This window comes from Neopelma chrysocephalum, unplaced genomic scaffold, assembly GCF_003984885.1.
Source record: "Neopelma chrysocephalum unplaced genomic scaffold, ASM398488v2 Primary Assembly neopelma1_43, whole genome shotgun sequence".
NCBI lineage: Eukaryota > Metazoa > Chordata > Aves > Passeriformes > Pipridae > Neopelma > Neopelma chrysocephalum.
Window position 1 is genome coordinate 3,458,035 of NW_020897702.1, and position 17,041 is coordinate 3,475,075.

The following is a 17,041-nucleotide window of genomic DNA, read 5'->3' on the forward strand; positions in this document are numbered from 1 at the left end:
CAAAGATAAAAAGCAGCAACTGAGATATAGACAAGCTATAGAGGCAGATAAGATACAGAGGGTTTATCCTGTCCAGAATAATGTGCTTTGACAACAGACCACATCACCTTAGGAGGAACTTGTTCAGACACTGGGAAGCCCGGGAGCCTTGGGCATATCTGAGTCACATGACATGAGATCTGATAAGGTTTTTTGCATTTTTAAAGTTGGGAAGTAAAATAGGAAGGAAGAAAAAAGCTCTATTTCCTAAGGTGTTGACCTATTTCAACAACCTTAACAAAGGTACAACAGAGGTTATAAATCCCACACAAACAGTGCTGCTCTGTGTTATCTTTTAACATTGTATTCATATTCCTTCACCAGTGTTTCAGCTCTTGAAAAGGTACCCATGTAAGTTTAGCTGTCATTAAGGAATATAAAATTAATATTTAAATAATCAATAACACTTTTTTTATATACTTCACAGTTCTTCAAAGATCTGTATGATTGCACTATTTCCCCTTGGAAATGTGAAAATCCTAATTTTTGTCTGGAAAGGAAGATATCTAAATTTAAAAACCAGTATATTTTTGTTTCTATAAAGGATTTCATTTCCTCTGATCACTCACAGAAACACATCTTCAGTTTCAGTAGGGATGAGCTGGTATTGATTTTTCCCCCCCCCAGAACCTTTTAAGTCCTCCTAGTAAAGATGACCGGACTGTTTTCCAACAAATCCTTTGTCCTCATGCTAATCTGTTGCCTATTTTTAGGCATATTTCAAATAATAAAAAAAACAAACACAACAAAATATTCCAGACTTGCCATCAGCTTGACTGAAATCCACTCTTACACCTTGTTCCTACTTCTTAACAACTAGAGAGTTAAACTAAATTATTAACTCCTGACATTACACACTCCAGTGCAAACCAGGAATTCAAAGCATGCATTTGACTATTTAGTGATGCTAATTTCTGGCTACACACAAAAAATAAAATAAATAAATCAGCTAGACTGAAAAAGTCTGCATATCTCCAAACCACTTTCCTCCAGAAAAGCAATGGGATAAAGTATTAGAGCAGCAAGAGAGACTCTTACACTGTTTTTAAGTGGGACTTAGGAAAAATGCAGTTTAAAGTTCTAGAGAAACAACTGGTTTTTTTTAAATGCAAAGTATTTTAAAAAAACTACTCAAGCAAGCAATGTGAAATCAAACATATGAAGTCTCTCTTTTTGGTTCCATCACTTAAACTCTAGTGGCTGACATAATTTAACATGAAAGGGCACTTGATTAAACCCATCTGTGAAAACTGTCTTAGGTTTTAAACCAGAATAAGTTCTGACTGGAATCAATTACCAAAAAGATTAAAATATATTGCATTAACAAACTATTAAAATAGCATTTCCTACCTGAAAATATAGACGGTCTTTTCTTAGGATGCCTTGGATGTATAGGGTCTATATTCCTAATATTTCTTTGAAACTTTCCTTTAAAATCATTTTCTAGCAGGATGTCTGGTGGCAGGCTTCTCCGTCTTGTTGTTTTATAACGAGTCTGATAGGAATTCAATTTACTATTAGTCCTGGAGTACAAGCTGCTGTCATCAACTGCCATTATAGAGCACTAACTGTTGGAGTCACCCCAGAAAAGCAAAGCCAGCCTGGAGATCCAGAAGTATTTGGACTAGTGGTTAGAGAGCTGAGCAATCTCAGATGTTCTCATGCTCAATTCACTTGTTGGGGAAGTTGAGCAGGTGGATAGGCATGTGCTGAGACAGGTGTAGAGTTACTGCATCGCCCCTGCTTGCATCACTGAAATAGCACAGGGAGGAGACAGGCCGAAATAATTTGTTTGAAAGTTTTGAGGTAATTAGGAAGTTCAACAAACCTGAGCTCAGCAGCACAATCTCAGCAAAGGGGGAACTACAATTTAACATGAGGCACTGTCTAGGGTTAGTGTGGTTTATATTATACCCACAGCATTTCTCAGATCAGTTCATTAATACTTCATTAACTTTGCAAGCTAAACAGGTGATGCTAAACCTTTTGGAAAGAACGGGAGAACTTACATATCTTGATATATATCTGTGTGGCTTTTTAAGTATTTTATTGTGTTAGAAATGCAGAAGGCTGCAAAGTCTGCTAGATTTTGTCTTGCTCCTCTCAGAATTGTATTGCATTTGGCTGAAAGTTGAAATTACAAACGGAAGGATCCAGTCTTAAATACACTTGACTCAGAAATCACACTATCAATTCAGAAAAGCTGATAAATTAAACTAAAGTGATTTAAACCAAATGAACATTAAACTAAATATTTAACATTAGATAGCAAAGTGATTATTTCTGATCTTGCTGAGTATTCAAAAGATCATGAGCTCTGTTTATATGTGGAAATAAGCTTTTGAAAATTCTACTGGACTCCAAAGGAGGTTTAGGTGGTGGGAACTAGGGTATAACCAAAGGGAATTGTATGTCTAAATTGCTCAGTTACATTTTAAAAATTCCTCTAGACACTAGAGACCAAAATACTTTGTTCAAGTCCTTCAAATCTATAGCACCTGTGGATCTCATCCTCTGTTTTTCCCGGTTAATAACCCCTCCCTCCCCCCCCTAAAAAAAGTCCAAGAAGTTTTCCTTGCTTCTTCTTCTCTTCCAACTCCACTTGCTTTTTCAGCTTTGACTGAACCAACACAGAAATGTTCAGTTCATTCCTGATAACACAACTAAACCAAAATACATCAATAAAAAGCTTTTCAAACCAACAGAAAATGCTTAAATCTGAGCAAATAAATATGTGTGAACTATGTGTGAAGACTGAGAAATAAGAAATATCAAATGCAGGAATTGACATTTGAGGAGCTTTAAACTGAAATTTGACAGAAGCTTTATATAAAATTTCAGTATCTTCAATAAGTGACCTAAGCATCAAGCTACAGGATATTCTGGAGACAGCTCTTAACTTTTCCTGCTGAAAGTACTCTAACACATATAAATAATTAAATATTCACTAGAAGAGTGACTTGAAAGGGACTGTCCCATATTCTAGCTGAGTGATACAATAGCTGCACTACACAATCTTACCTTCTCCAGCCCAATGAATATTCATGCCAAGTGGAACATTTCCAATAGGAGAAATGGCCACTGAGACACTCAAATATGTGATAGTGGTCACACACTATCAGATGGGGAAAACCTGTCAAGAGCACAAATCCCTGATCCAGCAACAGTACACAGGAATCTAAGTGGCCTTCAGGTGGAAATCCAGAAGACAGATGAAGACCCCAAACATCTCATCACTAAATTAATTGCCTTTTATAGGATCTGCTCTGGAACACACTCTTGAAAATTCATTCAGAACTAGAAATCAAGACAGGCACATACTTGTTCTGAAAACTGAAAATCCTAAGCAGATAAAGCAAAGGAATATGCAGCGGTAAAACAGAAACTGAGGGTGCTAGTGGTGTCTGAAAGTTGTTGAGAATGAGGCGCCTAAGTGTCATTTTAGTAGACTAACTCTATTATTTATCCCATCAAAGGTTTACACCAGATCCTTCAGAAGAGATTACTACAAGAAAGTAATCCTTGCGTTACATTCAGAACTAACCATGAAAGTGCTCAAAGTATGAAAAGCAAAGCACAGGAATCATAATTTGGCTAAATTTTAAGGCTGGCAAAGGTTCATAAGACTTCAGGCTTCTCTGGTAGGTTCTGCGTAATTCAGTACTTTCTTACAATTTTAAAAGGTCAGTATAATAATCACTGGGTTTATCCATTACAGTCAAAGGCTAAATCAGAACATCATACCTCTTGCCTCCAGCAGACTACTCACTTGTAGTGTCTGCAGTTTCTATTATGAATTCTTTCGATCAAAATTTGATAAATAAATGCTAAAAGTAACTGATGTTTGATAACTGATTTTTGTTTGGATGTCTATACTGCAGAAACACAGTGTTGATGTTACAAAATCAGCCCGGTCCAGGTCATAAAAAAGCCAATTTTCGCATAGGGGAAATTATCATTAGCTTTTTGTTTAATAATACAGCAGCAAATCTTGTTATATTTCATGTGCAGTAAGCCAAGTGTTATTATGACTGCATTAGAGCTGCCATTCTCATTTTCAGCCGAATAAATATTTGTGCTTATCAACAGCAAAAAAGCAGAAAAGGTTTCCTAAAAAGTGTTCTCAATGTGTCACCTTGTGCAGGCTGGCTCAGAAAATCTGTATTATGGAAGAAGAAAACCAACACCGCAATGAATTCCTGTATGGTTTGGTAAAGTAACTTCTGTATCAGTGTACATGAATTCATGGCCCTTCCCACCATGCTGTAAATACCAGAATAAAGTGGTATGTAAATACCTCCAAGGGAGGACAAGGCCTCTTAGCCATATAAGTTGGAGGAACTGCAATAGCAGGAGAGGAAAGTTCGAGCTTTACTAACATTTTAAGCAAGCACGGTTCAATAAATCAAGCCTCATCCTTCTTGCCTGTGTCCCATGGGGGTTCTGTCCTTGTTTCATTACCATCCACTTTGTGAGGCTGCACAGCAAACTATGGTAGAAACCTAGGTTACCTTTTGTTTATTTATTCATTTTTAGTCATGCTGGCACAAAGGACAAAAATACAAGAGTAAGCATCCAGGACAGGGATATATGAATTGCTTCTTTTAGTGACTGTGCCTGGTTACCCTTAGTTAAAATATTTGTAAAACTAAGGTTACAAAGGCAATGTTCAGGCTCCTTAATTAATTTGTCTGTGTTTTACAGGTTTTAGACATATTTAAAGAAATCAAGTTGTTACCAATCAAGTTGAATATTCTTGGGTACCTGCTTGCCCAGGAGACTGTTGAACAGAACCTACCAATTTAGAAAACCCATTTTGTTCTTTTGTTCAATTTAAGCACTTACTACCCAGGTCTCATACCCTATACACATCAGAACAGTCACAGATCTGCCAAGTTATCTGTGCCATGAAGTCTCTAACCTCTTTTGCTTTGCATCTCAAATACAAAAGCTAAACAATGCAAGAAAGGAAAACTGGGTATCAAAAAGTGAGGAAAATATACAGCTGTTTAAATCCTCCAACTGTTACATAAAAAATTATTTGTTTAATTTTCTGGAATAACCTGGTTGTCTTAATCCACAGGATGTGAACATCTGACATATTCTCCGCTTGAATTAACCCATTTCTTCCAGCCTAATGTTGTTATAAGAAGAGTCTGGATTAGGTACAACTTTAGCATCCAAAAACCCTCTCCTTAGTCAAGCATCATTTTTCAGAAGTGAGTATAAGAGGAAAAGGTCAATAAACAACCAGTCATGGTCATCCTGTTAAAGACAGCAAAGAGATCATATTAGGTTCACATTAATTTCCACCCTTGTAGTAAACACTTGGCTCGTAGAATTGTGCAATTAAGGCTTAGTTTCCTACTACACCTGACCTTCGAGAAACTAAATAAGAGTATTAGATGTTAGTCATATCATGCACTGCATTTACAGTTTTAATTTGCAATAGATAACTTAACATTGAATTGCAGTCACAGAAAAAAGAAACAGACTTTCAACCCAGACAATTCTTTACCTCTCTCAAACAGATAAGACATCAAGAAAAGAATAGAGCTTTTGCAGAGTTGCTTTTTATGTTGGTATGTTGATTTTAATAGATGAATATTGGCAAGAGATTTGGCTAAGTGTTTCAGCTGCATTGTCCTTCAGCTGAAAGAAGATAAGAACCTTTAAACGGAAATCATATTCTTGCTTGCTAACAACAAATAAAATATATGGTAAAAGCTGTAATCTGATTCTAAGATATTAGTTCCTTACTGTTTGATCCATAATGTGCACTTCCCATATTAAGTAGGAAAGCTGACTTATATCGCAGCATTTCAAAAGCAAAAAAATGCATTTACTAATGTCCATTTGTAATAATTTTATTTCACACTAATGTTCCCATTATATGATAGCTGTCGCAGCCTTATTTTCATGAGAACTCGAAAGCTGATCCTTCTCCAACAGGAAAGCATCACAAACCCTGAGAACAGGCATTTTCTGGCAGGGTAGAGTGTAGAGGCAGAGCACAGGAACCCAGCCAGCTGACAGGGCTCCTCACAGATGGCCTCAGAGCTGTCAGCACCCAAGTGGCAGCCCAGTGGCTGGGCATCTTCCAAAGATCACAGGCTGAGGGTGGAACTTGCCAGAATCTACACAATGGTAACACTTGATATTATTCCACTGCAATCTGGGACATTAAGCCTATGCTCTAGGTACAGTGGTAAGAGAAAGACCCAGGGCTACGCAGGAATTTTACTTAGTAAGAGGTAGTATTAGTCTGAAACATGGCAGATGTTCCTGTTTTTCCTATTGTGTTCTGTGTAGAAAGTGAATACTGTGAGCAATTACAAACACTAAGGTTAAAGATTTCATAGACAATTTTCTATTTGAAACCACTCTTAAGTGTTCAGCGTCCTACATAAATTAAATTTTGTTAGTGCATATGTGTGAGGTAATAACAGCACTTCAGCTTCTGTAAAAAAAAAGTGTTAAAGATATAGAGGAAAAAATTCATCATGTTTGAAACTTTTGTGTATTTCTTAGAGAGAATCAATTTAATGAAATTTTTCATCAATTACAAAGAGTTTATTCTACACTTAATGCTAAGTGAGGCCACTGCCCAAGGTGATCACACAGATATAGGAAATCCAGTCTTCTTCCTTTCCTTGCCATGAAAACTAAAGGGTAATGAAAATTTTGACTTTTATGGATGATCAAATACCTATGGGGTCTATTAATAACATTGACTTTTATAAATTCCAACATATCAAAGTTGCATTGATTCAGTGCTGGATGAGATTCAAAACAGATAGAGCAGGCTGCCCTGTGGCAGAAATAGTCCCTTGCCCAAGACTTTGAATTGATTGTGTTACGTGAATTTTGTTAATGAAGAGGAAAGAAGAAAGGCAGACAAAACTCATCTCACCCTTCCGTACACCTGTCCTTTGCAATGTAATGGGACAGACCTAAATTAGATATCACGTCTTTCTAATGTTGCAAGACAAAAAAAAACAACCAACAAAAAACCCCAAAAAAAACCAAAAAAAAACCCAACAACAAAAAAACATGGAACAGTGTATCAGAAAACACTTTGAAATAAGTACCACACAGAAAAGAGGGGAGGAGAGAAAATTCAGCTATACAGTTCTCTTGGATCCTTGTGAAGACGTATCTTTTCCCACCCTTCACATCTTCCTAAAACATCACACTCTAGTTAATCCAGGGTCACTTCCATCCCATCCTCCTTGAATATCCATGCCTTCAGTCTTAACAGGTTGCGTGTTACAACCTGATGCAAGGGTTCGATACCAAACCACTGGGCTAGTATTTGCTGAGTGTTATGTCATTATCCTTACAAAGAGAAGGTAACAACTATCACCAGCCTTTGAAAACAGTAAGAGCATTTAACTCTTTAACAGGTGTTTCCTGTTCTCAATCTAGATACTACTTCTACATCCACATAATGAAACATATTTTGCATCATCTATTGCTAATTAAAGGTGAGATTCAGATCATTCAGTGTTGACTTCAATTCACATCTGAGTGAAATCTATGTGCCCAAATCTTAGGGATCAAGACTGCCTTCTCTCCAGCACCATTTAATTTCTGAATGAAGACTGTAAAGATCCCACAAGTCATGCAGGTCAGGAGCTCTAAAATGCTTGTGGTTTGGGGATTAAAAAAAATAACAATATTTTGAGCCTCTGAAGAATATGACCTTTCTTTGTCAAATGGGGGAAAATCCATTTTGTGCTGCCTCTAGTGGGTTTCAGAACAGCAGAAAGCACTACTACCCAGGCTCCTACTGGTATAAGTTTCATCTGTACCCTTGTGTTGGGGCAAACTGTTTCCTAGATCCTCAACAGTGACATCTGCTCATTTCAGAAGTGTAATAGTCAGAACAGCCAGGTATAGCTTGTTTTTCATTTAAAACAAATATAACCTGGAGAAAAGGAGGCTCATGGGAGACCTCATCACTCTCTAAAACTGCCTGAAAGGAGGTTGCAGCAAGGTGGGGGTCAGGCTCATTTCCCAGGTAATAACTGATAGAATGAGAGGAAATGGCCTCAAGTCACACCAGGGGAGGTTTAGATTGGGTATTAAGAAAAATTTCTTCACCAAAAGGGTGGTCAGGCATTGGAGCAGGCTGCCCAGGGAAGTGATGGAGTCAACATCCTAGAAGGTATTTAAAAGACATGTAGATGTGACACTGAGGGACATGGCTGAGTGGTGGACTTGACAGTGCTGGGTTAATGGCTGGATTTGATGATCTTAGAGGTCTTTTCCAACCTAAATGATTTTATGATTCTATGTAAAGTACCTATATTTTGCCTGAGACCTAGACAGATGGATCTCATATATGTATTCAGGTCACACCTATATCATAGTGTTCTCAGGAAAAAAGTGTACTCGTAACTACTATTAAAGGAATTGGAGCATAGAATTTTTTATTGTTTTTACTTTTCAGTATCAGCTCAGAATATGCTTGTTTGTATGTTGAGCCTGTAGCTTTCCAGCTTCTCCATGTTCTCCCCAAAAACCCATTTCATTTTCACACAAAGCATGTTGAACTGAATAGAAGAGATATATTCAGGTATCATAATTCTGGAGTTTTAGTAACAATATAATAAATGTAGATTAATTTCATATAGTGAAAGATAACCTAGGTTTATTCAACTGATTCTCTAAATTAGTGCTCAGTTTCATCTAGTAATCATAAAGGTATCTATTAAAGCAACAAAGGAGCACACAAACTGTAAGGTGTGAGTCTACCCTTCAGTTTTCTCCAGAGACAAAAGTGGTCTTTACAAAAGCATCCTAAATTTTTGTCTAAGATGGAAAACGCATTCCATCTCCCTCAATACGCAAAATATCTTCCTTCCTAGCTGTCACACTCCCAGGAGGATCAGAACCACATGCATATTCTTGATGTCTGCCACACAGAAATGGGTTTAAAGTGAGTTGTCTGGCATGATTTAAGCACATTCCCTTTCATGGGAAGTGTGATTTACAGACTTATATACACTTTGACTTAATTTTATTCTCTCTCTAGTACCAGTGAAACATTCAATTTGCTCTCTATATCACTGGCTGTGTTTCAGCTTCCTTAGAACTACCTATAAAACTGTCCCAAGTGCAAGAGTAATCAATATGAAAATGAAGGTATTCCACCCGAGGCCAAAGCTCTAGAAACATCAGAACACATCCTTACCAGCTACTCTGAATGCCTGAATGCATAAATAATCTTTAAAATCTCCAGTTACAAACAAAAACTCCATAACTGATTTGCCCATGTTTAATTGTACAACACCAAACTTCTGTATCACAGAATCAACCGGGTTGGAACAGACATTCAAGATCATCAAGTCCAACCCTTGATCCAACACCGCCATGGTTACTAGACCATGGTGCTAAGTGCCACATCCAGTCTCACTTTAAAAACCTCCAGGGATGGTGAATCCACCACCTCCCTGGGCAGCCCATTCCAATGTCCGATTACTCTCTCTGTAAAAATTTGCTTCCTAATATCCAACCTAAACCTCCCCTGGCACAGTTTAAGACTGTGCTCTCCTGTCCTACTGCTGGTTGCCTGGGAGAAGAGACCAATCCGCACCTGGCTACAACCTCCTTTCAGGTAGTTATAGAGAGTGATGAGGTCTCCCTTGAGCCTCCTCTTCTCCAGACTAAACAACCACAGCTCTCTCAGCCTCTCCTGATAGGACTTGTGCTCGAGTCCCTTCACCAGCCTCATTGCTCTTCTCTGGACCTGCTCCAGCACCTCAATATCCTTCCTAAACCGAGGGGCCCAGAGCTGGACACAGTACTCCAGGTGTGGCCTCACCAGCACTGAGTACAGGGGAAGAACTGTACTTTTATTATACATACTTATTTTGCATTTGAACAGTATTAATAAGGCCCACTTATTGCATCTAACACTGCAATACAGTAGGATACTTCTTTCATAATAGAAGCATTTTTCTGTGTAGAGACTTACTCCCTCTCTCTGCATGCCTCTCTTCTCCCCCTCTCCCTCTCCCATCTGCAGTAAGGAAAGCATTGCCTGGGCAAAATGAGAATGGCTTAGGCAAACTTCCTCTACAAAAGTTCATAAATGTGGATTTAGAAGCAGACTGGAGCTCCTCTTGCAGTGTCACAGAAACAGAGAGAGCAAGGAAAGGAACAGCTACCTGAATATAACGTAAATTTCTCCCCCCACTCCTGCCATACTCAGAGATAAAAGTTGACGACCAGTACACGTCAAAAAAAATCAGCAAATGGAAAAGATGTGAGGAAACTCAGGGTCTCCAAACCACAGGAAGTAGTGGCCAACAGTAAGTAACTGACACACGGTGCTGCCTCGAACAACAGTGAGCACTGCTTGGCAAGGACAAGCAGGGGATGACTCCTACAGCAAGCTTTAAGGTAAGTGAAAAATTCCAAGTGCCTAAAGAATGAAAAAGAGAGGAAAAAAAAACCACAAAACACGAAAGAAAGAATAAGAGACACAGTACAGACTTATTTGAAGTCAGAGATATTTTAAGGTACTCTTTTGTCCACCTTGTTTCTTGAAGATGTATGAGAACCTAACTAGTGAAAAAGCATTACATTTTTAACCAATGACATGAAAAGCTCCCAATTTTACTGATTATTTTCCTCCAACTTCTTAAAGCATCAGCTGCATGACAAGATGGCTTCTACATCATGCTCGAAACATTGTTCCTGGACAGGACTGGAAAAACATCATGTTCTATTACACTGCTATAAATATGACACAATTTATATAGCCTATACAATGTTAGATTTAAGGGAGCGTGCCTGTGCATTTTGCAGAGATATACAGATATAGATATTTAATGTGATTAATAAAACAGTACATATGTATACTGATTATTCAATTTTCCATTAATATTCAGATTAGGATCTGAGTGGACACAGTTACTATTAATACAAGTAGAACAGGAACAAATTAGAAAAACATGTAAAAATTCCAATGAGATTATTTGTGACCATGTGCTGGCCTGAGTTAACTACAGTTTAGACTAATTTGACAATTAATTTGCAAGAACAACAGTAAATGCATTCAAAACAGTATTAGCAGAAGAGAGTAATTGTGTCCCCTTTGCAAGCTCCCTCATACAGGCAAAATGACAAAAGAGGTCATGTGCTTAACAGATGCTCCCTTTAGGGGTTGTGTTGCTGAAAGTGCTGCAGTGGCCCAACGTTCTCCAGATAAACACCATGTTTATATATATGCATGTATATATATATATATATATATATAAAAAATATATATATGCACACATATATACATAAGCACAGACTATTGTACACAATGGAAATAAGAAATAAAGATCATCTGCAACAACAGAACAGAAAAGGAGAGTTACTTTGCTGAGTGTCAGCTGTGCAACTGGTAAATTTTCAACTAAGACAACACAACCGTATTCTGAGTAGTAACACATATAAAAACAACTGAGAAACACACAGTGTTAGTGTTAAATGAAACTGTGCAGTAACCTAGTGTAAGACAGACACTCACCGTAGCAAGTATATATTTTGAGACAACTGTTCGCCCATTGACTGTGAACATTAATCGACACGTTTCAGCTCTCTCAAGAAAAGGAAACACCCTTCCACTCCTTAATGTCTTCTACTGTTATCTCTATACAGAGCATCAGAAACAGAGAATTTATTTCCCACAAAGTCGATTAAGAGCTTAGTTAGAGAGGAAAAAAGCTTGCCAAGGGAGATAAATCCTGCAATGCTCCCAAAACTTAGGGAGACTCCCACTGAATTCTTCCAGTACTTCATTCCACAGTCAAGGGAGGTACGTGAAACACCATCATCTTCCTGCTTCTTCCAAGTTCAGCTCCAGGCTTTATAACCCCAAAATTAGAATAAGTGGCAAAATATTGAGGAGCAATAAATTTTTCAGCTGGACTGTATGTAGGCTAATTAGGACTTTGAGGACTCAGGATGAAAATCCTGAAATTAATCCAGATTCAAAGATACTCAAACAAAGACTGTGCAGCCCTGTTGCAGTATCCTCACATAGCTTGGATAACCTATAATTTCCTGACATTTCAGATTAGTTTCAAGAGGAATTTGAAGAATTAATGCCTGTGATAGCATAGAATATTATGTTCTGGCTTATCTCTGGGAAGTCAAGTTGTTACCAGTCTCTAGAACAGGCAAATACGTTGTTGAACACTTCTGCAATTACACATACATCCAAGAAAAAGTGGTAATAGTATAGAAACTAATTATTTTCAGGAAGACATATATCAGTAAGGTAAGTCCTTCAATCAGTTTGCTTTAGGAGTCATCACCCTTACATTTTCTGTAGTTAAGAACTACTGTCATGTTAGCAGTATAAATTTAGCTGATAAAGGGACTCTGCACCTGAGAACAAGTTACAGCTATGGAAGTGAAAAAGTACCAGAGCAAGGATCAGACTTACTCATGGCACTTGACACTGCTGGTCACAAAATTTCTGTCTTCCTTAGGTGGAGGAAATTATTTGGGGGCTATCCATCCAAGTCTTGACTCCAAAAGCAGAGTATTAAGAAAACAGCTCTTTTGGCATAGTGTGCAAATGTAAGAAATATTTCTGTGGAGGATGAAAACTAGTAGTGGGTCCCAAGGGACCTGAAGGAACCTGAAATCCCCTTCGTTCCTACACAGATTGGAAGCATGTGGAGAAACGGGTGAAGTTCAGATCGAACTTCAGCAGAAATGAGATTTCCAGATATGTTTCTCAAGTCTAACAAGCAGGACACATCTTCCATGGGAAAGAATACAGCACAAGCACATAAAAACCAAGAGATTAGTGTAAGGGAGGGTCATCTGACCAACTATATACGGAAGCTGCAGAGATCTTCCTGCTAACTAAAGATAGGCTTTTGGAAAGTACTGGGGACTCATAAGAATTAAATAACAAAGCCCAGTTTCAGCTTGGGAGCCTAGTCTCCAATACCTCTTTTACAGCCCGTGGAGAGAGCCATTGATTCAGGGCCGGGAATACTCTCTGCCTCTCCACTAACTACACTGAATAGTGGCAAAGTTAGCTTTTGGGAGTGGCTGTTCCACAATGATAGGAATATCCCTCTTTCTTTGGCAGAAGATGCTACAACTCATCTATTTCCATGTTAATATTTCCTTCTTGTGAGAAAATCTGAGTTTGGATGGAGCTAGTTCAGTTTCAACATTCAGGTGCCTTTATTTATAAAGCTGAGAAATCCCTTGCTTTGAGATGGCTTTTTAAAATACAGAAATTTGTGGATGATGATCAACTCATCTTGCAAAATTCTGTTCTATAAATTTACACAACTGAATTATTGAGGACTCACAGTACAAAAGCTAGATACAAGGACCTTGAAAAATTCTACAGGCCTCTTTTTTGAACTCTCTCCCTTATTCATACCTCTTTGTTAAGTGGAAATATCAAGGCACCAGATACAGCAGTTTAGTACCACAATAGGGGAAACTGTCTTTTCCCCTAAACTGCAGACTTTTATTGACACTTACAGATGCTTACACTTGAATGCTCATACAGGATAGACGAGAGGACCTTCTACACTACAGTGAGTGAAGCACAGTAAACTAAAAAGGATTTTCTTGCACCAGCAGAGCTGCTCTGCTGGGGAGAACTCAGATGTGAGTGCAGACTTGCCAAGACTGATAAATTTTTTCTGCCCTAAGCAGAGGGCAGGAGCAGGCTTCATCTCTCATTATTTGTTCTCTCCTAATTTGTTCATACAATTCCCAAGCTTTATATATCATTACTTTAATTGGGAATGGCAAACTAATGGGCTGAACTTTCTTTGATGGTCAGAGTGCTATATAAAGAGATGCACAGAGTCGAAGTGAAAGATTCAAAGGCGCTTTATCTTCCGGTGTCTAAGACAATGCTGAAGAAACTGAAAAAATATAATAACGAGATTCTTACAGCAATTCTTACAGCAATTTTTGATGTTTCTACTTAGGTATCAAATTTATTCAAAGTTGTGAACTGAAAACTTCCTATGTTATGATGTAACTCTAAATAAGGGCACCACTAGATAGGAAATATCTTCCTGTCAAATCGTCTAAAGGAAGGTGTCTAGCAGTAGATTTCTGCTGCTATTACTGTTGAAATTGTACCTAAATTGGCAATCTTGATTTGCTACTGTACATCAACCTCCACATTAGCCAATGTGTGTGTGCGTGTGTGTGCGCGTGTGTGTGCGTGTGCATATCTATGTGAAAGTATGTATAAAAACACACTGAAAAATAAATCACAGTCTGCAACCTAAGCTAAAATTTTTCAGCTCACTTTCTGGAAACACAGAAAGTAGGTCAGCACATATTCCAAAATAGCACATCAGCACTAAAAGCAAAAGGAGGGTATCTGTACCTTTGGACTTTTTAGCTCATGTCTCTATAGGGGGAAATGGAGAATAAAAGCCTTTTCCTTATTCTGCCATATGGAGGAACATGTACAAGAAAAAATTGCTTATACTTTAAAAAGCCCCCAAATGAGCCACCTATATAGTTAAAATGTTGTCTGTTTTAATCAAAGCAAAATAACATTGAGTGGAACTATTTAAGCTTTATCTAAATATAACCAAGGGAAAAGCCTGAATGTTTAAAATGTGTTTAAAATGTTGTACTGGATATGTATCACATCCTGTTCCTTGCACATCTTGTTCCTTGTATCAAAAACCTATTTGGTAAAATATTTACTTTGGAAATAACGGTATACTGTCTGTGATTTTGTTGTTCATCTTGTGATTTATTTTTTAAGTATTTGGTGTTGCAATAAGAATTGCTGCCTATTTTGTTATAACCTTCACGCTAGGCACACTTAAAAAAAAATATTTTTTTTAATACCCGATGCAGGTCTCCCACTTCTATTTTTGTTCTTCTCCTATTAAGGAAATAAAAAGATTAAGCTAAAACCAGATTATTTAAGCACTCACACATCTTATAAAGATTCTTAGGAATTCTTCTGGAATTAATATTGATAACTCTTTTCATGAACTGTTACAATACTTTAATATGAAAAGAAAACCAAAATCCACTCCTAGGCAATATTAAATAATGCTTATCAGCCCTAAAATGTTATTACCTGATTCAAGTCAATATTAATATCGTTGGCTGCAACACAATGAATGATGCTGATCTGTTTCTCAGAACAGATTTCAAGCTAGAACACTGATATTTTTAATTAGGAAAAAATGATATTGCCTCCCCCAAATTCCAAGTGTCAGCTTCATTTGGATCTCTGCGCTAGACTAAAATGAATGAATGCTTGAAAGTTACTGAGCAGTGGTAGTACGACCTTTAAAGTTCTGTGATTTCTATGCAATCAGCAGGAATTCCTAAAAATAACAAAACAAGTCTATTTTTAGCCTCATTCTCTGGGGGGTTTTTCTTTTTCTTCTTTTTTTTTTAACTACCAGTATACTTGTGTTCCATCTCAGTTCTTGGACACCTAGCTCTCATTTATTTTCCTGCATCAATATCTCATCCAGCAGTTTGTGAAGTACTATAATCCATGTATATATGCACAAAATTTAGGCAGATATACAATTGGACTCTTCCAAGAGCCATGCTCCCCAAGAAGGGAGATCAAAATGGAAAACAACTTCCTGAACCTACAGCTTCTGGGATCCGCACTTTTCTTTGACACTCAATAAACCAACGCTTGCTATCATAACTTAAGTAAGAATCAGGAACTTCCTATGTAATACAGGCTACACAATTAACTAAGTGAAGAAACTATAGAGTTTCTCAAACTCTGATAAATGAAGTCAAAATACTAAAATAAAATAAAATGGTTGAATTTTTATGTCCTGTGAGGTCTCCACCTTGCATAATTTTAAAACCGTAGCCTAGCAAATAAAACGCATAATTAAACATGTTTAATTGCATTCCTAGATTACTGCCAGATAGCTTGTCACATGCCTTGCTGGGTCTAAATAGACAGTTTTCATTTGTTGCTTCTAAAAACCAAAGGTGCAGAAGTAATTGAGTTCAATTTACAGATGGACAAATATACTATTAAAATATCATCAGATCAAATAAATCAAATAGCATAAATTTACAGTGAAGTGTTCAAATAAATAAGGGAAAATAAGACAGTTGTGTTTATGAGTAGCAAGAGATATGATCTCCCCTCTCTCTAGCATTCTCTCACTGATGCCAGCAATGTCATCCTCCAAAACCTGAGAGATCTATGAAAAGATAATAGGTCATTCATTCATCAGACTTCAGTTCTGCTAATTCTGACATGGCACCAATGTAATTAAAAAGCAACACTGCTCTAGTGAAATGGAACTAAATAATTCCCTCTGTTCCCTGGGATCTTTTCTAAACTGTAAAAGACAAGAGATTTCACAATAGCTCATTATATAATTTGGTCTGATATTAGAAAATAAATGCCCACAAATACACTTGCAAATTCACATAGTTCCATCTCTGAGTTCAAGGACACTTACAAGACACCTGCTAATATGCCAAATTTGTATTCACTGGAGTGGGAAGCCTGCTATCATGAGATACTGTTTTCACTCAGAAACCACTAGCTTAACTGCTGAGAGATTGTATCTTCTTAAACTGCTTCTGAAGGAGAAACGTTAGTATAATCAGTTGCTTGAAGGCACAGTAAAACAGGTAAACTAATCCAGAAGTGGTCAGATCTAGTATTTTCTGAGCTTGCTTAACCAGGATGTAGGAGGTCCTAGAATTACAGTTGCAAGGTAGACTAGGAAACAGCTCTTGCATTTCCCAGCTTACAGGCTGTTACTACATATAGTTGTACTTTTCCAGACCAGAGTCATCAGACATTCCCTCCTGGCTCATGTGGTGCAACATTACATGCTCAATCTTGTGTCTAGAGCACTAGAGATTGTGCTGTAGACTCCTGTGGCTGCAGTGCTCTATATGGGGTAGACGTCTCCCTTACACCCTTCAGTGACTGACATGGGAATTTCAGCAAGTTCCAACTGTACACGGGGTTGAAATTGCACAT

The 17,041-nt window shown here is 37.6% G+C and overlaps 1 protein-coding gene across 3 annotated transcripts in view; it reads right to left on the reverse strand.

Moving 5' to 3' along the window:
- The window catches only part of FRY (FRY microtubule binding protein), a 241,119-nt gene that overhangs the window by 193,221 nt on the left and 30,857 nt on the right, over positions 1 to 17,041 (reverse strand). The window contains exon 1 of one of the 3 annotated variants that reach the window (XM_027677775.1): positions 1,390 to 1,594. The exons of the other annotated variants lie outside the window; for them this stretch is intronic. Coding sequence (XP_027533576.1) covers positions 1,390 to 1,594 — 205 coding nt within the window. Of the gene's footprint in view, positions 1 to 1,389; positions 1,595 to 17,041 lie in introns of those variants that run through there. 3 annotated transcript variants of the gene reach the window in all.